The 27,126-nt window shown below is 49.6% G+C and overlaps 1 protein-coding gene across 1 annotated transcript; it reads left to right on the top strand.

Moving 5' to 3' along the window:
- On the top strand, positions 1-27,126 carry LOC125946595 (uncharacterized). Its single transcript, XM_049670080.1, has 4 exons — positions 1-101; positions 12,079-12,146; positions 13,035-13,115; positions 26,956-27,126. Exons 1-4 carry the CDS (start codon positions 28-30, stop codon positions 27,090-27,092), a joined length of 360 nt encoding a protein of 119 aa, XP_049526037.1. The 5' UTR covers positions 1-27; the 3' UTR covers positions 27,093-27,126.

Raw genomic sequence — 27,126 nt, 5'->3', positions numbered from 1 at the left:
GCAAACCATGACGATATTCTGGAGTGCATGTATACAGAAAGGACAGCATTCGACCCTAAAGCACAAACCGCCACATTCACCTGGTACTTTCCTGCAAGCGGGTAGGCAACTTGCCATTTCTCATAATATTACCGTGACTGCGTTTGATGTAATTTTAGAGCGCATCTCTTAGGAACCCTTTCCAGTGGCGAGTGTCGGCATTGTCCCACCGCGTAAGCAAGCGAACAAGCACAGCAAAATATTGTCGCGGTCCAACGCGAACAAGAGACAACAACGGCGGAGCATGGCGGCAGCGGAACAGCCTATTGAAAAAGACCACCAGAACAACAGACGTCTTCTTCGTCTTCGAGTTCCCCCTTGTCCCACTACACGGAGCACGTTAAAGCACATATCGTCATCTTAGTCTAAATGTCTACATAGAGCACGCGTCCTTTGCTCTCCCTCGAAAAGAGCATCGCCCCGATGCTAAAAATAAGTTCGCTTGGTGGTAAGGACGTGTTTTTGGGCTAGTTGGTTCTTCATCATCAAGTAAAAGACAGCGCCACAATATGCACAGGACCAAACGACGAGTAACGAGACAGACACAGGGCACTTGGTGAAAACGAAAGTCCCTCGCACAGTCACTCGCTGACGTAGGGATTCATGCGCACTACGTTCACAAGTTCAGAACGGTGTTGGCGGCGCCTTGTGCAGTAAGGGCTATCTGGAACGACCTCGTATGTGACGTAACTTAGCCGACGGAGCACTTTATAGGGTCCGAAATATCGCCTCAGCAGCTTCTCGGATAGTCCCCGTTTTCGTATAGGCGTCCAGACCCATACTCTGTCACCGGTGTCGTAAGCTACAGGCCTATGACGGGCATTATAGCGACCTGCATGGTATTCTTGCTGCAGGTGTATTCGCACGCGTGCAAGGTGCCTGGTTCTTCTGTACGTTGCGTAAATGCATCGGCATCCGTGTCAATGCCAGGTTCGTGTGGTAGCATGGCGTCGAGCATCGTCCTTACTTCGCGTCCATGGACAAGGCTGAATGGAGTCATCCGTGTAGTTTCTTGTTTAGCCGTGTTATAAGCAAACGTGATATAAGGCAGAATATCGTCCCAATATTTGTGCTCTATATTCACGTACATAGAAAGCATGTCTTCGAGTGTTTTGTTCAGGCGCTCTGTTAGTCCGTTTGTTTGTTTCGAAGAGTTGTGCCACTGAGCATCAGGACGTGATCTAAAAGCGCGGCTGTGAATGCGGAGCATCGGTCTGTTATGACGACGGTTGGTGCGCCATGTCTCAGCACAGCATTCTCTATGAAAATCGGGCCACCTCTGCTGCTGTGCCTCTCTGGACAGCTTTTGTTTCGACGTAGCGAGTAAGATAGTCAGTTGCTACAATAACCCAGCGGTTACCAGTAGTAGAGGTAGGAAGCGGACCCAAGAGGTCCATTCCGATCTGGTCAAATGCCGTTTGCGGTACTTGAACGGGTTGTAGCAATCCGGCTGGTTTCTTTGGAGGTGACTTGCGCCGCTGACAATCTAGGCAGGTCCGAACGTGATGTTTCACGGCAACGGGCAGTCCTGGCCAATAATATCTTTGTCGCACTCTGTTCAGTGTTCGCGTATATCCTAGATGCCCAGAAGTGACCTCGTTGTGGCATGCTTCCAGTACTTCCCTACGAAGAGTAGTAGGAATGACGAGCAAATAGCTTGATCCGCTCGATGAAAAGTTCATTTTGTATAGAACTTTGTTCCTTAAACAAAACGATGGTAATCCCCTTGCGAAAGCTTTAGGTGCTGTCTGAGTTCGTCCGTCCAAGAAATTAATCAGACCAAGCAACTCAGGGTCGTCACGTTGTTGTTGTGCAATGGTAGACGTGTCGAGAAGACCGAGGAATGCTGTTTCCTCTTCATCGGTCTAAGAAACTGATTCTATGGGTGACCGATACAGGCAGTCAGCGTCCGCCGTTTCGCCGAATTCTGCAGGACCGTCATATCAAACTCTTGCAGTCTCACGCTCCAACGTGGTAATCGCCTGGAAGGATCTTTCAGATTTGTAAGCCAGCAGAGTGAATGATGGTCGCTGATAACTTTGAAGTGGCGACCATACAAATAAGGGCGAAATTTTGTAACCGCCCATACCACGGCGAGGCATTCTTTCTCAGTGGTAGAGTAATTTGCTTCTGCGCGTGAGAGCGTTCTGCTTGCATAGGCGATCACTATTTCTGTGTCCTCCTGGCGCTGCACAAGAACAGCTCCGCGACCAACATTGCTGGCATCAGTGTGAAGCATTGTCGGAGCTGTCTCGTCAAAGTGGCCCAGCACAGGGTGCGTTTGTAAACGGTTCCGCAAATCGTTAAATCTAGCTTGCTGTTCGTCGCCGCATACAAACGCAACTTCATCTCTCGTGAAGCGAGTTAACGGCGACGCAATGCGAGCAAAGTCTGCAATAAACAGCCGATAATAGGCGCAGAAGCCCAGAAAGCGTCTGACAGCCTTTTTATCAGAAGGAACAGGGAACTGTTCGGCAGCGGCAATTCTTTTAGGATCCGGGCGGACTCCCGCGTGACTGACGACATGGCCAAGAAACTCTAGCTCCGCAAAGCAAAAGTAGCATTTCTCCGGCTTCAGGGTGAGGCCGGCGGACCGTATAGACTGCAGAACCGCTTCAAGCCGTTCAAGGTGCTCTTCAAACGTTGCGGAAAACAATATGACGTCGTCGAGACAGACTAAGCAGGTTTTCCACTTCATCCCCGAAAGCACGGTTTCGATAAGCCGTTGAAACGTAGCAGGTGCAGAGCACAAGCCGAAAGGCAAGACCTTAAATTCGTATAGTCCATCTGGCGTGACAAAAGCGGTTTTCTCACGGTCTCTCGGGTCTACTTCAATTTGCCAATACCCGCTTTTTAAGTCCATTGAAGAGAAATAACGAGCGTTTTGAAGCCTATCAAGTGAATCGTCTATGCGGGGAAGCGGATACACGTCTCTTTTTGTAACCTGATTTAGCTTTCGATAATCCACACAAAAACGCAGGCTGCCGTCCTTCTTCTTGACCAAAACTACAGGCGATGCCCAGGGGCTCTTCGAAGGTTGAATCACATCGTCTTCAAGGATTTGGTTTACCTGCTGTTGTATCGTTTCACGTTCTTTTGGGGCCACACGATAAGGGTTTTGGTGAATCGGTCTCACTTCGTCCTCTGTGATTATGCGATGCTTGGTTAGGGGCGTCCGACCGACTTTTGACGTCGACGCAAAACAGTCGTGGAACTCGGCCAGTAACGCAAGAAGTCGTTCTCACTCGTGCGGCGGTAAAGTAGTGTTTACGTCAAGCACAGGTGCTGGGTCTTGCGCATGCGCTTCTTCTAGTACTGAAAAGCACCCACGAACATCAGCGACATCCCCAAAATAAGCCACAGCCGTGCCTTTAGTACGTGCCGTCGCTCGGTGCTAAAATTTGTTAACAACCGGTGCGTGCGCCCATCTGTGATATTTACGATGCCTCGTGCAACGGAGATACCATGAGTAAATAACAAGAGCATTACTTGGTCTGCAACTCCTTCACAATCAAACGGTACGTCACATATCACCGAAACAAAGATACATGACCGAGGTGGGACGACCACGTCGTTTTCGGTTAGACGAAAGGAGTTGCGTTGCGGCGTTAAGCAGGGAATTAAATCAGGGTTGTTGTGAAACGTAACCAAGCGATCCGGGATGTTCATTATGGCGCCGTATGCCCGTAGAAAATCCATGCCTATGATTAAATCTTTACAGCAAGTTGGAAGAACGACGAAAGTTGCCACGAAGGAAGAACCTCTTATGGTGATTCTCGACGTACAGCTTCCAGCACGCGTGAGCAGTTGGCCACCCGCAGTCCTTATGTGCGGTCCCATCCAGGGCGGTTTTACTTTCTTAAGGTGAACGGCTAGGCTTTCACTCATTATCGAATAATCGATACCAGTGTCGACTAGCGCTCGCACTTGCTGTCCGTCAACGGAAACTATAAGATCTGCACTCACAATTTCGTCGGTACCAGAGCGTGTCGGTTTCACGGCGTCTTGCGGCGGGATTATTGGGGGTTTTTCATCGTCTTGTTGCCGGCCCGCAACCTTACCCCCAGAGGTTGCCGCCGTTAGTTTCCCCGGCGTGGGCTGGGCGAACTCATTCCCCGGAGGTCAGCAAAAGCACGTCCATTCAGTGAAGATGAATGAGAAGGGGACGGAGAGCGTGACCGTCGGCCAAAATCGGTCTGGTGGTTAGGCAGAGAGTCATCGTTCAGAGTGCGCACCACGAGGACCTTGAAAAGCAGCGTCGTCGCAGGGTGGCATGTAGTCGTCACTCGTGCGTCGACCATCAGACCAGGACTAATGAGGTCGAAATGAGGCGTCGCGGTACCAGCAATGGTGGGAAATATGGCCGATGCCTCCGCAGTGATAACAGAGGGGGCGCTTATCAACCGTGCGCCATGCGTCCGTTTTTCGAATTTGCGGGCGCCTCGAAGCCTCGTCTTGTGGCGGTGACCAAAATGCAGCGGATGACGGCTGGCGGTAGGGCGGGATCGGCACAACGGGTGGGTGTCTGAGAGGTTCCTCTGGTGGTGATGACCAAGGTGTGGCTCTCGGCGGCTGATGTTGCGACCGCATGAGCATAACAGCTGGTTGACGTCGGACAGCGTCGGCATAACTTAGGGGACGCTGCTCGTAACCAGGATCGCCTGCGGAGAACGCTTGCCTAATTTCCTCACGTACGACTTCAGCGACTGACGCCATGGGTGTGTCCATTGCCGGTATCCCGAGCTTCAGAAGTTCTTCGCGAAGAATCTCCCTAATTAGATCACGAAGGGAGTTCTGATTGCTAACGGTCATTGCGGCGGCGTTGATAGGAGTGCTGGTGGGCAAGCGATCGTACTGCCTGCATCTTCGATGGAGTGCGCGTTCAGTACCAGTGGCTTCCTTCATAAAATCCGCCACGGTACTCGGTGGATTGCGCACAAGTCCGGCGAACAGTTCTTCTTTTATGCCACGCATAAGGTAGCGTAATTTCTTTTCCTCGGGCATGTGAGGGTCAGCTCTACGACACAGGCGGGCCATGTCCTCGGCAAACATCGATACAGTTACGTTGCCTTTCTGAAGGCGCAGCTCAATTAGTTGCTGGGCACGGTCCCGTTGATCGACCCTCGCAAATGTTTCAATTAGCTGATGTTGGAAATCATTCCACGTAGCAAAACTGGCTTCGCGGTTTTCAAACCACGTGCGAGCACTGCCGTCAAGGGCGAAATACGCGTGGGAGAGCTTTTGTTGAGCAGTGCACCTATTGACCTCGGCAACACGTTCGTACTGGTCAAGCCAGTCTTCAACATCTTCATGTGCGCCACCATGAAAGCGATCGGGAATCAGTGGTTGCAGAAGGGTTACCTGGGACGGACTGCGAGTAGGGCTGTCTTGTGGAACTTGTGGATCCTGTTGCAGGCTGGCGGTTGCCATTGGCAGAGGTAGACAGGGCTCGGACGAGCGTGCTTGTAGAGAAGCGAAATTTTACGCTGGAATGATGAGCGGCAACGCAGCCAGCTGTGCAAGAAGACGACGACGATGAACGTGGGAGCCGTGGCACAAGCGCGTGCCGAGCACGAGCACGAGCGCAACCCGAGGGGCGCCAACGAGCCAGCTGCGGAAGAAGACGATGACGCTCGAGCCAATGCTTATGGTGATAGATTTCTGTACACAGGCGATTTCGCCTAGCGATATACGATTTCGCCTATATATATAAAGCTTCTCTTTCAAAGAGTCTGTCCGTCGACTGTCCACAGACAAGTATCATCCACAGCATTGGCTCGCACGTCGTATTCTTCTTCCGCAGCTGGCTCGTTGGCGCCCCTCAGGTCGCGCTCGTACTTGTGCTCGGCACGCGCTCGTGCCACTGCTCCCGCGTTCGTCGTAGTCTTCTACCACAGCAGGCTCCGTTGCCACTCATTATTGCAGCGTAGAATTTCACTTCTCTTCGGCACCACACTGCGGGAGTGTTCTTTCGCAGGGATGCTTGTAAAGAAAGTCATGGGTCGCGCTCAAAATATATAAGATGTTTGGTACATTTGTTGGAAGAAAGATGGACTCACTATTTCGCAAAGAAACGTTTTTACAATCGAACAGCTCATATAGCTGACAGAGCGTACATGCGTTCAACGAACAAGTATTACGTATCGAGCATGCTCTACATTGTGCAGCTGACGATCGTGTGCTGCGCACCACCGTCAGTTGGACTTGGCTCCTCGAAGAGACAAGACATGTGTGTCTTATTAGCTCCTCAACAATACTTTCCGATCTGGCGAGCGCGTTTTAAATCGCGGAACCGGAACCTCAAGGAGCTGTGACGTAATGTTATCGCATTTCTCTCGCGTTTACCAATAAATTCCCACTAGCATTTTAAGCGTGTTTGCGTAATGACACTAAGTCATGGCACGAATCCGTACGGGCCAGAAGTCAATCTACAGGGAAGTTGACAACGATACAGCTATGTATTCAACGCATTCAAAATTTATGAACTGCTATAGGGACCGAGGTTAGGGCCACTACAACAATGTGCGAGTCAGCGAGCGAAAGACCTGAGAACTGTTCGGACCGGTGGCAGGAGCCAAAGAAGCTCGTTTTTTTTATTATTATTCTAACCTTAAGGGACAGACAAACCATAAAAATAAACTTTAAAGCAGTTCATCAAAACACGTAATGCACACTTATGGGCTCAATACAAGGCTCTTAAAAATCCATTGAATAAAGAAAAAGAAAGGGTGAGAAGGGCCTACTACTAGCACATCTTTTACCCACAACGTCCAGAGCGACGTAATATTATGGGGAAAAAACTAAAGGAAGTGCTGCACGAAGGAGCCACTCCCACTAAAATAGATAACCTGGAAACAGATCGAAAAATATTAAACAGAAATATTAAACAGAAAACAGCTTGCAGATCAATTTAATGATTTCTTTGTCAAAACATGTAATGTCAGCCACAGCGCACAATCCACAACCGCCATTTATCGGATACCAAACATGGTTTTTCTTAAACCAAATTCCACATCTGAAGTAATTACACTGTTCTGTAGAATAAAAAAGTTGTCGCAGCTGCGATCCCGACGGCATAGAAATGCGACAAATAAAATATGTATTAGACCTCATAGCAGAAGGGCTAACAGATATCTACAACTTAGTGTAATCAAAAGGTATTTTTCTAACGCTCACGCAACCAGAAAAAGTTACCGGCAATATATAAAACAGGAGGTAAAAACAATTAAAGCAAATATCGCACAATATCTATGCTGCCCATTTTCTCGAAATGCCTTGGAAAAAGATTAGACGATAGAATTGATATCTTCTCGTGAAAGGCAGATAACTGCACACTATTTTTTCCTGGAAAAAATTAGGTACTCTCGAGGCGCTAGCAAGCTAACACCTGTTATAAGCTAAAACAATACAACGTTAAATGAAACAAAAGCAAAATGTGTCTTTTTCAAGCCCTTCGCACATCCCCACATTTACCTAACCATATTACCCTAGGCCCATACAACATTGCAGTAACCAAATCAATTAAGATGCTTGAAGTAATTTTTAATTAACATGTATTCTTGAATGAGCAAATAGATCACATTAGCTTAAAGCTGAAGCGCGTGGTTGGTGCTTTAAATCATTTTCGACGTCTTCTGCCTGTTACCATTAAGCGATTTATTTATCAAGCTGTCTTTCCTGCCCGGTTGTAATACTGTGCATTAATATGGGGAAATAGTACATTAACCAATTTGAATAAGCTGAAAATACATTAGAAAAAAGTGATTAGGGCAATATAGCACATGCCATACCTTGAACACACCAGACAACTTTTTGTTAAGCATAAAATTGTTATGGCGAATGACATGTACAAATGCTGGTTGCTACAATCCTACATTACGGCAAATCGGGAGAAGCTTGGCACATTTCTGACACTTGCAAACCTTGAACATGCTCAAAGTATTTATACTTCCATCGGTATAAACACCCCTGGAAAGCTCCGTTATGACGCACTATTTACGGAACGCGAAGCCTTAGCCACAAATTACCAAGCATTTTTAACGCATATGAGCACCACGACATTAAAATCGACACACTAAATGCCACCATTGTAATTAGATTGTTTTTTGTAACTCTGTATTCATTAAATTGTACAGCTTCATATCATTACGTTTTAACTAAGCATAGAACAATGATTCCATTTGTCTTTTATTGCGTTATAATGTACAAATATCATGCTATATGTACTAATATCGATGTTGCTTAAAGTGTATATGAATTATTGGCTTTGGCTCGTGTATTTACCGTGAAACTTTAGTTATTCGCTTTTTTCTTGTACACTTATTCGATTTTGCTTGTATATTTACCCCGTCATTGCTCCTCGTGCTTAGTCAAGCTGCAGCATCCGCTGCTTTTTCGCCGTCTCCCCTATTTCACCGATGTTTTGGTGCTAACAGGTGTTAGTTTTAGTGAAAATAAACACTGACTAACTGACTAACCTCCAGCTCGCAGCACAAGGCACGAGACACACACGCCGGAATACGCCATATATGAAAGGCGGCCGAGGAAAATGGCGATGGCTGCTAGAAGGATACCCCCCCCCCCCCCGCCCCATTTTAGGAGGAGACTAGCGCTTTCAACAGAAGAGACAATCGTTAAAGGTGGATAATGATGACGGAGTCGCTAGCTGGGCTGGTTTGACCCTGTCTATCGCCACTTCTTCACCTGCGTTGAGGTCGATGGCAACAGTTTTCTCTGTCCTCTTGACTACCTTGAAAGGGCCCTCATAGGGCGGCGTAAGGGATGGCCGGATGCCTTCGCGCCGTACGAAAACGTTACTAGCTGTAGGCATGTCTTTGGTGACAAAACATTACTGTAAGTTGCAATCCTACTAGGGCAAGGAAATAAGCGTTCGACGTGCAGTGTGCTCCGCGATGAGGGCCAGAACGGGAGCTGAACAGAGAAGGGAATCTGGAACGGCAATCGCAGTCGCGCTGACTACAGTGGGGCGGTGATTGTAGTGCAGCAATGGTCTCAGCAAGATCGTCAATCGTTTGCTCAGTGCGAGACTGACAATCTTCGAGGTGTGACAGCGGAACGGTCGTTGTTGCCCCACTACCTTTAGCTGAATAGACAGCGATGTCATCGGCCAGCTGTGAAGATTGTCGAGGGACATGTCTTCTGGTATCATAGCGAAGACGACCACCAGATTCTGTGGCAGGCGTTGAAGTAATAGTTCACGCCGCATCGGGCTGTTTGCTTCCAGCCAATGGTCACTGAGGAGCCGCCGCATACGCCGTAGAAGTTCCGACGGTCACCGAGTTCCTCTTCATTGAGAAGCCGCTGGGGGTGCCTGCCCGCGGACACGGACTTGCATTGCAGCACCGTCGATTTGAAGTGGTCATAGGGGGTGGTGTCGTGGGGTGCGTCCACAACGTGTTGGAACTCCTCCACCACCTCTGTAGGGAGTGTCCAGACAGCATGGAGGAACCTCCCATGGTGCGAGGTCATGCGCCGTAGGTCGAGATGGCCTCCACCTGAGCAAACAAGGCTGCAGGATTTTGTGGCGAAAAGGACGGCACGTGAATCTGCACCGTGGCAACGCCCTCTGCGCTGGTCGTAGGTCTCTCGTTCGTGGTCTGGTCCATGATGTCATGCTCGCTGTACAATCACGTCCGGGTGACCAGGTTATATGAACCGAAGTTAGGTTCACTACAACAATGTGTTAGTCAGCGAGCGAAAGGCCTGGCAACCATTTGAACCGATGGCAGGGGCCGAAGAAACTCTTTTTACAGCGAAGCTGTATAACTCAATGAACCGTTGCGATTAAGTCATTGATAAACACCGGGGCCGCACGTTTCAGCTTCCCTGGTTAACCATCTGTACAGAGTGCTTGGGCAGTTTTGTTTCAAACCTTGGCATGCGCCGGCGATGTAACGCTAAAACAGTTATGGCTCATACCCGCATTGGATATGCGGGTATGAGCCATGGATATGCAGGTATGAGCCAAAGACAAGATAAAAGAAATACAGAAGGAAAGAAAAAAAGAAACAATCAATGAAAGAGCAGGTGCGGGGAAAGCTGCGCCGGTGCCGGATGACGTGACTCGCGCAACCAATCAGGGTCGTTTGGTGGGTCGCGGGGAGGGAAAGGGAAGGGAATGAGGTTCGCGCGCACTCCGCCAGGCTTCCCTCGCCTCAGATCAGTTTCGGCGCCTGGTTGCGAAGGCCGCGCGTGGTGATTCTAGAGCATTCCGTCATGACTATGCGCGCAGTTCTATATAGCAGCCTCTAGCTGCATGGTTGAGCGCTCAATTCATAGCGCGTAGGTGTGGAGGAGGGAGGGGGGTTGACGGATGGAAAAATGCACAGAAAGAAGCTGTGGATAAAATTGATCGTGTAAGAAACCGCCACTTCGGTGAGCACATGTATCTACACCGCGCTGCAATACACGCTTCATGTGTCCGCGCATCACGAGACTACCTCCAGTTGCTGAACTTAAAATTTCTTTACAATTCAACAGCGCACACACATGCAAACACACAATGATGCATTCAAGAAAAACTATTGTGTCGAGCGTGCTGTACATCTGCTATCTTTTCTTGAATTCCCAGAGAGAATAAAACCTAACTAAATGCCGTAGATGTTAATCACTGTGGCGTGTAAAGCATTCCCCTTCTTATGGACGTGACTCAAATAATAGGAAAAGATCACAAGCATATAGACCAATAAAATATATCTGTGCTTGCGCCGGCAGCCAGATCATGTCATAAAGTGGTAAAGGGCTTTTCTGTGTCAGGGTAATATTTCTAGGTTCAAGATATAGTACCCCATTGTGATTAACCTGGTGGTCTTTCACAGCAGCGTGGCGTCTGCCAGTCTCCTGTGACAGATAAGCGTTCGTTCTAGTTCGTAGGTGGAACACTGGGAAAACCAGTTCTGCTTCCTGCACTGTGCTCCGTGCGATGGCTTTTCTAAAACAATATTTACGCTTACAAAGTTGTGCCAGAAAACCTATGAAATGATTAAGACAAAAAAGTTCCTTTCAATGAGCCAGTTTGTCCGAAGAATGCCAACTTAGTAACCAATGTCGGCAAGTCCATAGCAATGTTGGTCCAATAAATACCGCCTTGATGCACTGCGGTACTAATATTGCTTACTGCGTATGTAAACCAGGCCAGCGTTGAGTCTTTATCAGAATGACAAAGCCGATATTCCCGCCACGCTGTTAACTTAGGCCATCATTGGGCCAGGAATCAGAATGGCACGGCCCACATTAGAGCCGCGCTGTTAATCTTGGGCCTTCATTGGGCCAGAAACTGCCAATATGTTTCGAACGTTGACGTCAGCTCACGTGCCACCTCGGCAGAAATACTGGGACTGCCACGGAGATTCAGCATGGGATACTATGATGCAGCCTCAGTTGGCATTGTGGTTCGCCGCGAGGTGGCCACTTCGTGTGTATACTGATGTACGCATAAGCGCTCGTGATTCACGGATAACATGTAGATATGCACTGAGTTACGTAGGAAAGCTGCATCTGACATTGGCAATAATTCTCAATGCTTTCTGCTGTAATTCTTTTTCTATAGTACTTTTGGCTCGGTTCTGGTTCAGACGCATATAAACAATAGCGGTTTGGTTTCAGGCGTACACTGACCTGAAAGGCCATATCGCGTGTCTTCGGTTTGTTTATTGGTTTAACACAAAGAGAATCTATGGAATGTACACATTAAGCGTTCAGCCAGCACTTTGCGTGCATTTTCTAAAGAACAGCATATTGGTTGTCGACACTCTTGAAATATAAAATTGATTTAAAGCACTCAGGGTAGCTTTTTTAAACTAAGAGTGGCTTTTAGGCAAAGAAGAAAAATGTACCAAGCTCACTGTATGGAACCACAGAACGTGCCTACGTCCTCGCATTTTCATGTAAGAAGAAATTACGGTTTTAAAATGCCCGCAAATTCTGCTGCCTTTGTTGTGCAGGAGAGAGTGGAAAGCTGACAATGTGCCGCTTACAAGTCGATCTTTACCATCCATATTCATATTTACATCCTTTTAGGGAAGCAATTCCTCTGCACGTACATCCAGGTGACGCTCCTGGGGCACTCGCAGTTACCATTGGAGAAGGTAAGGGGTCACTTAACTGTGCTTCCATAAATAAGTAGGGATGAATATGGAAAATTTACATATCAGAAAGTGAAGGACGGTATGGAGGTGGGGGGATAAGTGCTCAGTAACTAGTACCAAGTTCTCAACAACTTTGCACTGGCTTTACTCGACAAAACTTAGAACAAAACAATGGCGTTTCGTCACCTATTGCGGGTGGTATCGTCAGTACACAAATGGAGGAAAAGGACGGATACATCCTACTAATCTATGCAGCAGCCGTAAACATCCGGCAGGAGTGAAGGTTAGAATTGCATGCCAACCAATCACTGCGAATAAATTATGACTCAATGAATTTTTCAGGGCCCAATCGCTGCTCTCGCGCCAACGATGTCACGTTATTAAAATCAAACAAGCGTCCTATCGTCACGAGAGGAGATTCAGGATGTTTACGGCTGCTTCGTAAATTCTTACGATCGACTTGCACTTTTGGACCACTTGTGTTCTGACGATGCCACCCGCATAGGTAGTGAAACCACTGTTGTGTTTTATTGTTTGTTGGGTAAACCAGTGCAAAGTCCTAGACAAATTTTAATAAACCGGGCTTTCAGAACGTATTGTCTCTAGTGCAAGGTTCTACAGTCTCGGCCGACAGCTTGGGCCAATGTAAAATTATATTTCATTTTAAATAGAAAACAACCTGCTTAACTTGTATTTTTATGAACGACATTCTTTTTCGTTCTCACGTAATCTTATCACACATTTTAGTGACTTGCCTCTCACTTTAATTGCTAATCTGCCTGAGTACAGGACTGGCCAACACAGCAGTAAATCTGTTATTATGATGCTGCAACAAATTTTCTTAATTTTCCTGATCTAAAAAAAATCTTTCCACATATCTTTTCCTAGAGCCTTCAGAAGTGGAAGGGATGATCTACTACACGGACTACGAAAACTGCGTCGTTGGTGACATTGAGTTCCAAGGACAGGGTAAGAATGGGATGTATAAGAACAATTCCCCCAATGGTTTGAAATAACATCATCCACATTCATATTTTTATCCTTCTAGAAAAGCAATTATTTTGCACACACGTGCAGGGGACAGCCAGGTTAATCTTGGTATGTGCACTGCTCGGATTCGCATCCCGGGGCACCTCGCGAGTGTTTTGTTTGCCGTTTTGGATCAATGCCCTTACGAAGTTATACTCGGATTAGACTATTTATCGTCCCATTCAGCCCTCTTTGACAGCGCGTCTAGTGTTATTCAGCTTGAACTGCCCCACGGCAGCTATAGTCCTCCAGTCACACAACTACTGTTATGGTATCCCAACGACATCCGACTGTCGCCTCAAGCAACTACGTACGTCACTCTAATGTCGCTCCCATCTGTTCCTGGGGGCGTCTAATGGGCTATGTCCCACCACTGACGTGCTACTTGAAAGGAATTTGGCCGTTCCCCATATCGTGCTCACCGTTACAGGCAATCAGACTTCGCTCCCTGTCCTTAATTTTACCTGCTCGACTCAAATTGTTACCAAAGGCATGTCTTTAAGCGACATCTCGCCTGTGAGGTCATCGTCATACCGGGGCTTTTGCTCCCATTGGTCGGTGATCGTGAAAGAGCGGTCCAGCTGGCGGCATTCTTCCTCGTGGCGAGCAGCTTGAGCGACGGTGCGTAGATTCAGATGGGTCGGGCCGCTACGGAAGAATTGTATTGGTTGTCGTCGAAGATTCGCGGCCGTACACGAAGAAGAATGACAAAAAAGAAGCCGTAGTGGCCTGCGGTGCAGTGTTGTAGGTATACGTGATGAACGGCAGAATGAGGTCCCAATTGGATTGGTGTGACGAGACCTACTTGGAGAGCCTCTCGCTAGAGACCTGTTGAATCGCTTCTCAAACCATTCATTTGAGGGTGGTAGGTGGTGGTAGTGATGAGCGCGTTTCGGAGAGCAGCGCGTTTTTGACTTCGGAAAGGAACACACGTGCTCTGTCGCTCAGACGTTCGCCAGGCGCCCCATGACGGAATACAAAGTGTCGCAAGAGAAAGGACACCACATGTGTGGCGGCTGGCAGGGCGGCTGTTTCCACGTAACGCGTCAAGTTGTCGATGACTACTATTATCCAGTGGTTTCCTAAAGTAGTGCACAGAAGGTACAGGTATAAGTGAATGTCAATGCAATTTAAGGGCCTGGTAGGGTACGGGACTGGCTGGAGCGGACCGGTGGCATGCTGAGCAGGACTCTTGTAGCGTTGGCATTGCGGGTATGATCGAATGTACTTGCACACAAAGGTGTACATGCCACGTCAATAATACCCTAAGCGATGCTGGGTTTTAACTTTAAAGATGCCCGCATTGGCGCATTGCGGGTCAGCATGCAAGGTGGAGCATATTCCTGCGCGCAAGTGGCGAGGTATGACAAGTACCCACTTATGGCCGTGGGATAAGTAGTTGTGCCGATATAGACCATCCTGGATCTCAAAGTTAGAAGATTTATGGCGCAGAGCGCGCGGTGGAGGAGGCAGAGTCGATGGGTTCAAAAGGAAGCGCAGGAGAGCGTTAATTCCGATATCCTTTTGCTTCTCCGTAGCCATGTCATAGCCCGCTAAGGAGGCATCGGCCATACCATGCTGAATACGCTGGTTCTCGTCCGAGCCCGCTGAGGACGAAAATACAGGCGGAGAGGTAGGCAGTGATGTCCGCTGACACAGGTGATCAGGGAAGCGGGTCGGCATTGATGTGATAGCGACCCGACCGATAGACAACTGGCATGTTGAAATCTTGCAACCGCACGGCCCAGCGAGGTCGTCGGCCTGGGGGGCCTTTCAGCGTCGACAGCCAGCGAAGCGTATGGTAGTCAGTGACAACCTCGAAGGTACGGTCGTATAGATATGGCCTAAATTTATTAAGCGCCCAGACTATGGTGCAATATTCCCACTCTGTAGAAGAATAGTTAATGTATACTTTGGTAAGGGTCCAGCTTGCGTACCCGACTCATCGAATCTGTATTTGCGCTAAACGAGTACAATCGCCAAGTGCGACAATATTGCCGTAGGTGTGTACTTCGAACGGAGCAGTAGGGTCGAAATGACGCAGTATTGGTGGTGCGGTGACGTGAAGACGCAACTTATTGAATGCATCGCCAAGAGCGGGCGTTCAAGAGAATTTGTCCCAGTCGCTATATATATATATATATATATATATATATATATATATATATATATATATGAGCTCAGCCACGCAAGAAAGCTGTGATGGAGGGAAAATTCTGACTGAAACGGCGGAACTAGGAGCAAAGACCAATGAAGCTGCGGAGTTCTTTCAGGCACGAAGGGTTTGGAAATTCGGCTACCTAATGGAGATTCATGGCGTCAGCAGGGACAGCATGTATGGATACCACATGGCCAACGATGGTTAGCTGTTTTGCTCCAAAGCGGCATTCTTCAGGTTTAGCTGAAAGGTGGCGCCAGTAAGAGACTAACAGTTGCTCAAGCCGGCTGATCTGGGTGGGAAAATCGGCGGAAACGTATCCACATAGTGTAGGTATCAAAGCCACGCTTTTCACGTTAGGTCACGAAGAAGATTGTCGATAATCCGCTACAAAGTTTCAGGGGCGTTGCAAAGGCCAAAAGACACGACTCGAAACTCATATAAGCCGTCTGGCACGACAAAGGCGTTGTGGGGACTTGCCAGTAGCTGCTAGGTAACTCTATAGAAGACAAAAACTCTACGCCTTGAAGGCATTCAAGAGCATCGTCAAAATCAACAAAATGTAAACTTCATTGCGAGTTATCTTGGTAAGTCTGCTATAATCGACACGAAAATGAATTGATCCCTCTTCTTCAATAGAATAACGGGGGATGCCTCGGGGATGTTGGAAGATTGCACCACACCGCACTTGACCATATCAGCTACTTGGTTATCGATAACACGGCGCTTTGACGCTGACACACGATATGGCCTTTCTCGCAGTGGTGCACTGAGACCAGTGTCCATACAGTGGCAAACAGTTCAGGTACGCCGCAAAAAAGCACGCTGTTAGTCAAGATGTAGAAACTGGGCGCGTTGAGGAAGGTTTCACTGTCTCGGTGACGGAGTGATTCAACACATCTGGAGACCCAGGACTCATGGGCAAGGCTGCACGTCAGCGCGTCGATCTCTGGGGTGATGGAGCTTGGCGGCATGACAGTGATGGCAGAATGGCCGGTCCTCTGGAAATGCCCAACACACTCACTGCGAAGCAAAGTGAGGGGATATGGCAACTGGTTGCAGACTAATAGGCTGGTGACGCTGTCGCTAACTTCTAGGAGGCCAAAAGGCAGCGGGGTACATTTACAGTGAATAAACATGGAGGCCCACGTGGCAAGGGCAGAAGAATATAGTGGACTTGAGATGTCCTCCGCAAAGAATACTTGATGACCGGCTTGCTGAGCGCCAAGAAGCGAAGATCGCAAAGCGCACCAAATTCCCCTTCTGCACGGGAAGAGCCGACGACGGTGTAATTAGCGGAAAGAAAGGCCCAACCTAAATAAGATCATGCGAACGAGAACACAGCACTATAAACTCAACTATGGAGACGAGGGCGCCGACAACACCGGCAGAGCACGCGGCCGCGGGCATGATACGGTCTGCACTGACAGTGCGAAGTCAAACGGTCTGCAACAGTGCCGTAACTTTCTGAAGCAAGCGACAAAGTTTCGCAGTAGTGACTGAAACTGCTGCACATGACGCTGCCTTGGTATTTTCGTAGATGACGCAGTTCTTGCCTCTGAAACTGCGGCGATTAGTTTTCCTGTTCGGGCGCAGGAGAATGACGATGCATCGGCGAAAGCGAGAGGCGTCGAGACGAAGGCGAGCGGGGTTCGGCGAGAGGTCGGCGATCTAATCCAGGATCCCGTGATGTAGAGGACAACGAGTATGGTGACACGTACGGATCACCTGGAAAGCTCTGCCGGTAGAACATCGCGCTGCGACGGTACCATCACGCGACGTGGGAAAGGAAACGCCAAGCAAAACATATGGGCTGGTTGTCGGGGGTGCACCATTGTCTATTGCTAGGTGGATACCTAGGCTGAATGAAGCGAGGAGCTGGAAGAAGTGGCATATCTGCTAGCAATGGCGAGAATGTCTGCCCTGCCATAGGTGAGAGGTGCAGTTAGCTCGCAATTAGCAACGGTCGCCGGTGGAGACTCGCGGGGTGAAGTTAGAGCTTCGAAAACATGCTCCGTTATCACCTGGTGAAGCTGTAGAAGCAGAGACGAGGACGGGTGTCCGGCAGATGAGAGCAGCAAAGGTTGACGAGCTACTTCGCACAGTCAAACTATTTCATCTGGGAGAGCACGGGGTCAAGGTAGGGAGTGGTGGCTGTGCCCTATAGGACTTCATCTGACACAGAAGGGCGCCACGTGAGCAGGCGTTGCCTGTGGAGCTCATCGAAGCTTTAGCAAAGCTCCATGACCTCAGGAACTGTGCCACGGTTCTTGAATAGCAGCCTATGAAAGGCATCGTCGGAAATCCCCTTCATGAGGTTGTGTACCTTGCCCGCCTTCGTCATAGCGGGGTTGACACGTCTAAAGGAATCGACGATGTCATCTATCTAGCGGGTGGATGTCTCACCAAGTTGCGGGGCTTCGGAGAAGTTCTTCTGTGTGAAGTTTGCGCATGGGAGGTCGGCCAAGCACTTCTGAGAAGCTTGACTTAAGGCCCACCCATGTGCGAAGAATGACTTCGTGGATTCAAAACCGCAGATTGGTCACACCCGTTAAATAAAATATGAAGTTTGTGAGCGGATGACAGTCGATCTCCGACGTCGTTGTTATCAGTGCGATTGAAGATCGCAGTATCTCGCTGACAAAAACAATTAAATTAGGGGCTTTACGTCCAAAACCACGATCGTATTACGAGGCACGCCGTAGTGGGGTACACTTGAATAATGTGAACCTGTGGTTTGGTAACGTGCACCTTAGTCTAAGTGCACGGTTGCTTTCGCATTTTGCCCCCGTCAAAATGCGGCCACCATGGCCGGGATTTGATCCCGCGGCCACGTGCTTAGCAGCCCAACACTATAGTCTTACTGACGCAGAGCACCAGCACAAGAAAGGGCTGACGAAGCCGGTGACGTAGTGTGCCTGGCGGCGGCAGGCATGGTGGACGGCAGAGTTGAGCTAGGTAATTAGAGGGTGGGTTAAAAGCTCACCAACCTCGATCGAAATGTAAAGCAAATGAAAAAAATGTCGCAGTTTCGCCCGAAAGGCGAAGCATCGATTGCGATAGCAAATTAGTAGATAGCTATTCGGAGTAGGGATAGTAGTTTTATCGGCTGCATAAACTTGGACACATTGGCTTACTAACTGAAATAACAATCGTGGTGTCAGCGCGCACAAGCAAACATGAATAGATCACACTTAATGACCGCAGCCAACGACTGTCAAAACGCTGGCAGCAAGCGCAGGTTCGCGCGGTCTATCGCTTCAACGAAACTGAGCGGTGAATGCACAGCGCATACAAAGGGCAAAGCCGTGCGGAGATAAGAGACTGTGCGGGCCACCGGCACCGCCGGGCAAAGGGCAGAGAAGTTGGCAGAGGAGAAGCTGCCCCCCCCCCTTCCCCCTCTTCCCGTTTCTTGTTTTCGCGTGGGAGATTGAGTAGCAAGATACGCCTTTGGTGCCGGAGTACAGCGCCGCCCCGCCTCCCTCCCTGCCATACCCCCTCGGCGTTTCGCGCGACGGTCGCGTTTGCTTTTAACCGTGCGTTCGCTCTCCGTGATAGCGCGCGGGGGAGTTCGCCCTCAGTGATAGCGTGCGCCCCGCGCGCGCTTTCGCTCGCGCATACGGCGCGCGGCATTTTATCGCCCTTGGAATCTATACGGAACCTCACGGCGACGGCGACGCCGACGGCACAAATCTAGTTGAAGTGTCCATTTAATTGCTATCGCAATAATAATAACAAAACACGCCATGGACAGGAGCGGAATAGGGAGAATTGCCAGCTGCCTAGAGATGGGGGCGGTTCCTTTTTTTCCGTGCTCATGGTCTCCACTTCACGGAAGCATGCTCCTGAGAAATCAGAGAAAAATCACGTTGGGCGCCATATGAAGGCCCCTCGCCTTCGCTTAGGGGATCCGCGAGCCGCGACCAGCGCGACGAAGGACCAGTGGCGCAAGAAAATGAACCGGCTTCGCGACGTAACGAAGCACTCAAACCATCACCGCAGTCTCGCAGCCGATAGTAGAAAGCACAAAGTGAAGCGGCAGGCAACGCACGAGCGAGGCAAACACGTGTACTGGCAAATGGGCGACAAAATAACAGCCTTAGCAAACAATCAATCGCAGCAATACTACGGCCGATAGCAGACCACGCAAGGCGAAAAGCAAGCGCTGAACCTGCCAGGCAAACACGGGTATTCGCAAATGCGGAAAACAAAGCCTTAGTTTCCGTAGAAACTACGCAAAACGTTTTCCCTCGCTCCGCAGCTCACTCGGCAAAAACCTATAGCCTAGTCGCGCCTGACCAGCGCTTCACCAGACTCACCGCCCGAAAAGCCCCCGAGTGCCGTCGCCGCTATGTGCTTATCGGGCGAGTGCTTACGCCAAACCGATCGGTTCGCATGCTCCATGCGGCGCGCTCTGTAGTGGCGTGCGTTTCAAAGGCTTCCACCACGCGTGCTGCAGAAGGCCCGAGGGCCCGACACTATATATATTGTGAGCACAATATTCATCCTTTATCTTCTTCACCTGTACATAATCATCACTGTGCGCGTCGTCTTCGTTCAGCGCGTGGCTCAGCCGAATAAAGGCGTCGAGACAACAGCTATGCTGGTGCCTGACAAAGTGGTGGAGGCTGCACGCTTTCGATCCTCTAGGCCTCTACGACTTCGAGTTCTACTGAAGCTTCATTCGGGTCGCCGTTTGCTCTACCTGTCTACTGCCATGACCCAAGTACCGCAACCCGGAGCCTCCGGCATCACCCCCTCTGCCCCCCAACCAGCCGCCTCCGCATGGACCGTTACCGCCCCACAGCGTGATCCCACTGTATTCTCTGGTCACTCGCGCAACGACGTCGTGGACTGGCTGGAGAACTATGATCGAGTGAGTGGGTACAGCCACTGGGACGACACTGAAAAACTTCGCCACGTCACCTTCTACGCGTCCCATGTCGCGAAGACGTGATTCTTTAACCATGAGAGCGCCTTGCCCTATTGGATCACCTTCCAGCACACTGTCTGGAAGATTTTCGGAACACCATCCATCCGTTCTGGAGTTTCAAAGCGGCAGCTCGATGCGCGAATGCAACAACCGGGGGATACGTACACTTCGTACATTGAAGACGTCCTTTCCCTTTGCCGCCGCGTCGACGTGGCAGTGAGCGAGCCCGATCGCGTTCGACACATTTTAAGATGCATTGGACACGTTGCGTTTAACGCACTGGTAGTTAAAAACCCCACCATCGTGGACGATGTCATCGCGACCTGCCAGCATCTCGATACACTACAAGCCATCCGGTTACAGCCTGACGTCTGTGACACGCGACCTTCTTCGATGCCGATTGGCGCACGTTGATTCGGACTCTGATCCGCGAAGAGCATCAAGCACAAGGCCTGTCATGCTCTGGTGTTCCTCAAGCTGACTCTACGTCCAATGGGCTACGAGACATCATCAAAGACGAGCTGTCTTCCTTGGTTTACGCAGTGCGCCCTGACCATCCAACGCCGCCAAATCCGCCAGCCACCTACGCCCAAGCTGCTGCCATGCAACCTGTTCCTCAGAACGACGTAGCAGCCTTTACGGCCCGTGCACCTGTACCTGCATTTTACGCCCCCTGGCACTCCTCCCGCCCAATCTGTTATTCTTGTGGCATTCTAGGCCACATCTCGCGGTTTTGTCGAAAGCGCCAGCAGGACGAACGCCGCGGCTACGATGCTTACGAGAGAGATCTGGTGTCCTTTCCGAGCCCATACCAGCGCCGCCCTTCCACACGTTCCTTCTGCCCACCCTATCCACCCGACGCTCCTCGAAACTACCGTCCTGGACGCCGCCGCTCTCCTTCCCCTTTCCGACGCTCAACATCGCCTCTCCAGCCAGTCACCCATACCGACTACCACTCGGAAAACTAGATGGTGCAGTTTTTGGAGGGAAAGCTGCATCACTCGGACAAACAACACCTGCCAACTTGTTATTAGTGAATGCTGAAGGTGTGCCTGTTCGAGCATTAGTTGATACGGGAGCCGCTATTTCTATTATTCATGCCGATTTGTGCTCTCGCGTACCCAAGGTCACTACCCCTTACCATGGCACTCCTTTAAGTAGCGCGAATAACCTTACGATACGGCCATCGGCACAGTGTACCGCTCGAGTTTTTATTCATCGGATCCGCCACCATATTCCGTTCGCAGTGCTGACTTCCTGCGCTTATATGCTCATTCTTGGTTGGGAGTTTCTGCCGCTGCCGCTTTCATCTCTTGTCGACAACGCCTTGTCCATATGCGCGAGACTGAGGACAACGACGAGGGGCCTCATTTCGGCCACCGTCTGCAAACCGTAGCCGATTGTGTGGTGCCACCTGACCACCAGCAACTTCTTGTGATTGCTTCCGACGTAATTGACAATGGTGACGTTCTACTCGCCCCATCAGCCCGTTGCCTATCCGAAGGAATTGCGCTAGCGTCGAGTATCGTTCGATTCATCAACGGCACACCCTTCTCGCAGTACTCAACGTCACAAATGAGCCCAGTTTGCTTCCCAAAGGTGCTGTCGTGGTTTGCGGTGTGAACACATAGCCTGTCTCGGTGATGGTTTCGAGTACTGGTACTGCAGAGCTACGCCCACCTGCAGATGCGGCTCTTGCTACTGCTCTCGCCAACGCAATCAGTACGGATCTGACTCCGCAGCAAGCACATCAACTACTGGGCTTGTCGTCGAAACATAAACCTTCCTTCGTTCAGCGCGTGGCTCAGCCGAATAAGGGCGTCGAGACAAAAGCTGTGCGGCTACCTTACAATTTACAGGGTGTTTTAGCTGCACAAAATTTTTCAAAATTGCCTGTGGCAGATAGCACAATTATAATCCTTGATATAAACTACTCGGTGCGGCGGCCATTACTTCCACGAGAAATCAAAACGCCTAATTGAACAATTAACATAATTACGCTAATTAACCTTTTAAACATTTATTTTACGGCACATCTCTCAATCTACGAATTATAGCCGCTGAGTTCGCAAGGCGTATCCACTTGGAACGAATTCTCAGGACTGAACCAGTTTCGAGATATTAATTTTCGAAGTGACCGACTAAATGCATATGCGTTCCAGTTGACTTTTTGAGGAAAACGCTGTTTTATGCATTGATGCACAAAGTCAACTGAAACGCCCATACATTTGTTCGTATATTTTGAAAATTAATATCTCGAAACTGGTACAGTCCTTAGAATTCGCTCCAAGTGGATACGCCTTGAGAACTCAGCGGCTATAATGTATAGTGGCCTCGGTAAATAGCGGGCCGGTCTATTGGTACGTTTTTACCTATGCATGTACTTGCATGTACTAAGTAAACAATTGTACTTGTAAAGCACGTCGCTGCAGAAGCATGACGATTACACGCGACGTGCGAATTCTTGAGGAGGTTGGGAGGTGCGTCCCTCGAGGTAGTCGGTGAGTGGCCGCAGCTGCAAGTCTTCTCGCTGCTTTTGGGCTAGATCAGATCCTGCCAGAGCAGCAAGAAAACCGCAGTCCTCTTCGAGATCGGTGCTTCCAGTGCTAACAGAAGTGCGAGAAAGACAGTGCGCATCGCTATGCTTCTGCCCCGACTTGAGCACAATCGTATTGCAATCGGAGACTACAGTGAGCTAGGCGTCCTGGCTGATCTTTTATATTAGCCAGCCAACACAGTAAATGGTGGTCGCTAACCACACTGAAAGGTCGATCGTACAATCAAGGTCACAACTTCGTGGTGGCTCACACGACTGCCAAACACTCCTTTTCGGTAGCACAACAATTTCTCTCCGCAAATGATAAGTTGCGGCTGGCGTACGCAATAACTCGTTCGAAACATTGTTGTAGCTGCAGAAGAGCAGCACCAATGCCAACGTTACTTGCATCCGTGTGTAGTTATGTACCGGCATCCGCGTCAAAGTGGCCCAGAAATGTAGGAGACTCGAGGCGGGTCTACAGCTCGCGAAATGCGTCTTACTGTTCTTGCGCCCAAACAAAAGAGATATCGTCCTTCGTAAGCCGAGTTAGTGGTTCAGCGAGGTGTGAAAAATTCTCAACGAAGTGACGGTAGTATGCGCAAAGTCGCAGAAAGCGTCGGACTTCCCGCTTGTTTGTACCTGTTGGGAAATAGGCAGCAGCGGTAGCTTTCCCTGGATCGCGTTGAATTCCAGAGTTACTGACGACGCGGAGAAGGAATCTGAGTCCGTCGTAGGCGAAATGGCATTTTTCAAGTGTAAGGGAGAGGCCATTGGTACGGATCGCCGGAAGGACAGTTTTAAATAGCTCCATGTGTTGTTCAAACGTTGTGGAAAATACTACGACGGTCATCTAAATACAAGAAACAAAATTGTCACTTTAGGCCACTTAAGACAGTGTCCATCATTCGTTGAAATGTTCCGGGCGCAGAACACAAGCCGAATGGGAGGACCTTAAACTCTTACAGTCCGTTTGGTGTAATTAATGTAGTCTTTTCACGATCGCGTTCATCCACCTCAATCTGTAAGTAATAACTGCGCAAGTCCATCGACGAAAAATAGCAAGCATGTACGAGACGATCTAAGGAGTCATCAATGTGATGCAATGGATAAACGTCTTTTTTGTGACGTAGTTGAGTTTGCGGTAATCCACGCAGAACGGTAGGCTGCCGTCTTTCTTTTTCACCAGTACAACCGGTGATGTCCGCGGACTAGTGGAAGGTTTTATAATGTCGCCTTCAAGCATCTGCTTGACCTGCCTACGAATGGCATCATGCTCCTTCTGGGAAACCCGTAGGCATGTTGGTGCACGGGTCTCACAGTCGGTTCAATGATGATACAGTGTTTCGTGAGTTGAGTCTGTTTTATCGAGGAGTAAAAGCAACAAAATCTTTGGACGAGTGAAGAAAGCTGAGGAGACTCTGTTGCTGCGCCGGCGCAAATTGCGGGCTCACATCAATGGCACTGACGACCTTAGCGTCATCAGTACTGCTCACCGAGAGTTCTGTCAAAGACGCACAGTCTGGTCGCGCTATAGACATGCGCTTGACGCTTCCACACCTGTAAGGGCGGGAATAATTATAAGTGCAAAACGTCAACAGAGAGAGGTCTTCGGTCCCGAGTGAAGGCAGGTCGAGCATTCTGGACAGGTTGCGTCAAATAATGGTTCTCTGACTGCCGGTGCCAAGCTCTAATCGAAGTAACATAGAATTGTGGTTTCGGGGCGCCCACACTGTGGCCGTTTGCATCAGGACATATGCAGACGTATCACTACTAGCTGGAGCACTTGTCACTGGCGGCTTGTCACTTTTCGTTGGGTCATGGTTGACAAGTGTATTACTGCTCTCCGTAGACGGGCGATTGCTACTTTATTTCCATATGGCAAACAGTACGGAAAGGTGACATTTCGATCAGTACTTGCACTTGAGCTACGCGGCATTGCGGCACATTCGTGTGACATGGCCCTCAATTCCTGCCGCATTTAAAAGAGTCCTTTCCACTTAGTCGGCGTCTGATCTTGTGTGCTGACAATGTGATGTGGCAGTCATTTATGGCGTGGTCACGTTGATCGCACAGAACACAGCAGGGATGGTCGTTCGATGCAGATCCTGCGGCCAACGCTACCAACAGTACCGGCGGTGGTAGACAAGGCTGGCATCGCCCGTGTCCCGCGGATGTAATTTTCGGTAGGCACCTTGAACGGGAGGCCTGGCTCTCTTCTCTCCTCTCGAATTGCATCTGCAGGAACTTCATTACCTTTCACACTTCCTCTTGCCGCGACCTCGGAGTAGCCCCGTCGTTTGCCTCAGTCTCATCGGTGCGTGGACGGTAAAGAATGGCGATATCTTCAGGGAGCGATCGCATAAGCACTCGATGAAGTATGACCGCGTATTCTGACGCTGGAACTCCGAGGCTGTCGAGGCAGGTTCTATGGAAGTGCACCTCTTCGTAGAGTTCCCGCAGCTGCGATACCTGGGAAGAGCGATCAATGGTTGCGATGGCAGTTGATGTCATCGTCAACTAGGGCGGTACGACGGCCGAACCTCTCTCGCAGCATTTTCACCGCTACCGCGTAGTTCGCTTCAGCCAGGCGCACACCTTCGACAGCACGCTTCGCTGTTCCGCTTAAGTATGATCTTAAATACGCAAACTTCTCTATGTCGGAGAGCTCGCGGTCGTTATGGATCGTGGCCTCAAAATTTCCCCAGAAGCCCTGCCACTCGCGAAGTTCACCAGAGAAGACGGATACCTATAGTTTCACTAGGGAAACTCGTAACGGTGCTCGGGCACTTGCTTGAGTGGAGGCGCCTTGGGTGGTGGTTTCGCTTGGAGCATTCTGCGTGGGGCTGTCTCTGGCTCTTGCAGCAGCATTCAGAAGGAAGCAGACCCAGGTCATGGTATTGCAGATGTTGTCGTGGTACTCCAGAGCTATGGTTCCAGAGCTACGGCTTCGGCCTCATACTCGTCACCGTTGCCAATGAGGTCGGCAATGTTCTCGTTGAGCACTGCTAGCCCCAAGTCCTTGTCCCGAAGGCCAAAATAACTTGCAGGTCGGATGGCGAAGGATGCTCGGCTTCTAGCGCTTCGATAGCGGGCGAGATGAGCCTTGTAGCAGCGGCTCTAAGTAAACCTCTGCTGCCTCGCAGTCGATCCAACGTCGGTGCAGGACGCCCGTCTTCTCCCGAGTTTCACGGCAACAAACTATGTTGCAGACAGAGACTGGCGTCCATCGGATGCGGTTTATTGATGCAACCGCGCAAGATGTTCCTGGCGCGAGCCTTGTCTACCAAGTTGAGATTTTCAGATTCCCTGAGTTTTCCAGGTTTTCCCTGAGTGATTTTGCTAAATTCCCTGAGTGAAACGGAGCTTTCTTTTAAATCAAGATGGGCAGACACCATGTTGCCTGATGCTGTCACTATTTAGTGAGCATGTTAAAAAAATGTCGCAGTTTCACCCGAAAGGCGAAGCATCAATTGCGGTAGCAATTTAGTAGAGAGCTATACGGAGTAAGGATAGTAGTTTTATCAGCTGTATAAGCTTGGACATGCAGCAGCGCGAGCAACGCGCAGAACTGTTGTCGACGCCGTCGGCGTTTTGCCCGCATTCCCACCGAACGGGCACGGCGTTGGGGACTCTTGCCGGTGCCTCTGGGCGGCTCGGAGGTTTTCGACGATATCAGAACGGGATACTCGTCGAAGTCTTTACCACCTTCTCGCCTCACAACATTTTTATATAAATACGCATTTGGTGCTGCAACTAAACGTCGCCTTTCCTCCCTCCCTCCATTACCGCAATTTTCGTTCCCTTTCAATAAAATTACAGGTAAGTAATTAGAGGCAAAAATTCGCTGAGTTTTCCCTGAGTATTTCCAGAATATTCAAGATCCCTGCGAATTCCCTGTTTTCCCTGTTTTCCCTGTTTTCCCGGTTGGTAGATACCCTGTCTCCATTTCATCGTCTTCAGTTTTCTTCACTGTTTGATGACATTATGCATGGCCTTTGTAGTTCCACTGGATCACAATGCGGGCCCACCACGTGTATTTTGTCAACACATAACCAGGAACAATAGTGGACAGATAAAACAACTGGAGCTATATCAATCGGCTTTATATCATCGACCATGAATGTTTGTCTCCTTTTTCTTTCCTTGCCAGTATGCTCCTTGTGGACCCGGAAAGAATTGAAGGACGCGGTGCCGCAGGACTGCATAGAGCATTTCGTGGACACATGTGGCGTCGAAGTTCCTGCTCACAGCAGGGATTTGTGCCCAGATGGCGAAGGCGACTACTAGTTCTCCAGACGGCGCCACGTTACTCTCGACGGCA

Source organism: Dermacentor silvarum, chromosome 7 (genome assembly GCF_013339745.2).
Source record: "Dermacentor silvarum isolate Dsil-2018 chromosome 7, BIME_Dsil_1.4, whole genome shotgun sequence".
Taxonomy (NCBI): domain Eukaryota; kingdom Metazoa; phylum Arthropoda; class Arachnida; order Ixodida; family Ixodidae; genus Dermacentor; species Dermacentor silvarum.
This window is presented reverse-complemented; position numbering and strand designations above follow the sequence as displayed.

Coding starts and splice junctions, on each gene's coding strand:
- LOC125946595 (XM_049670080.1), top strand. CDS start 28: ATGTATACAGAAAGGACAGCATTCGACCCTAAAGCACAAACCGCCACA. Junction 102..12,078: donor TGGTACTTTCCTGCAAGCGG/GTAGGCAACTTG, acceptor ACATCCTTTTAG/GGAAGCAATTCCTCTGCACG. Junction 12,147..13,034: donor CGCAGTTACCATTGGAGAAG/GTAAGGGGTCAC, acceptor ATCTTTTCCTAG/AGCCTTCAGAAGTGGAAGGG.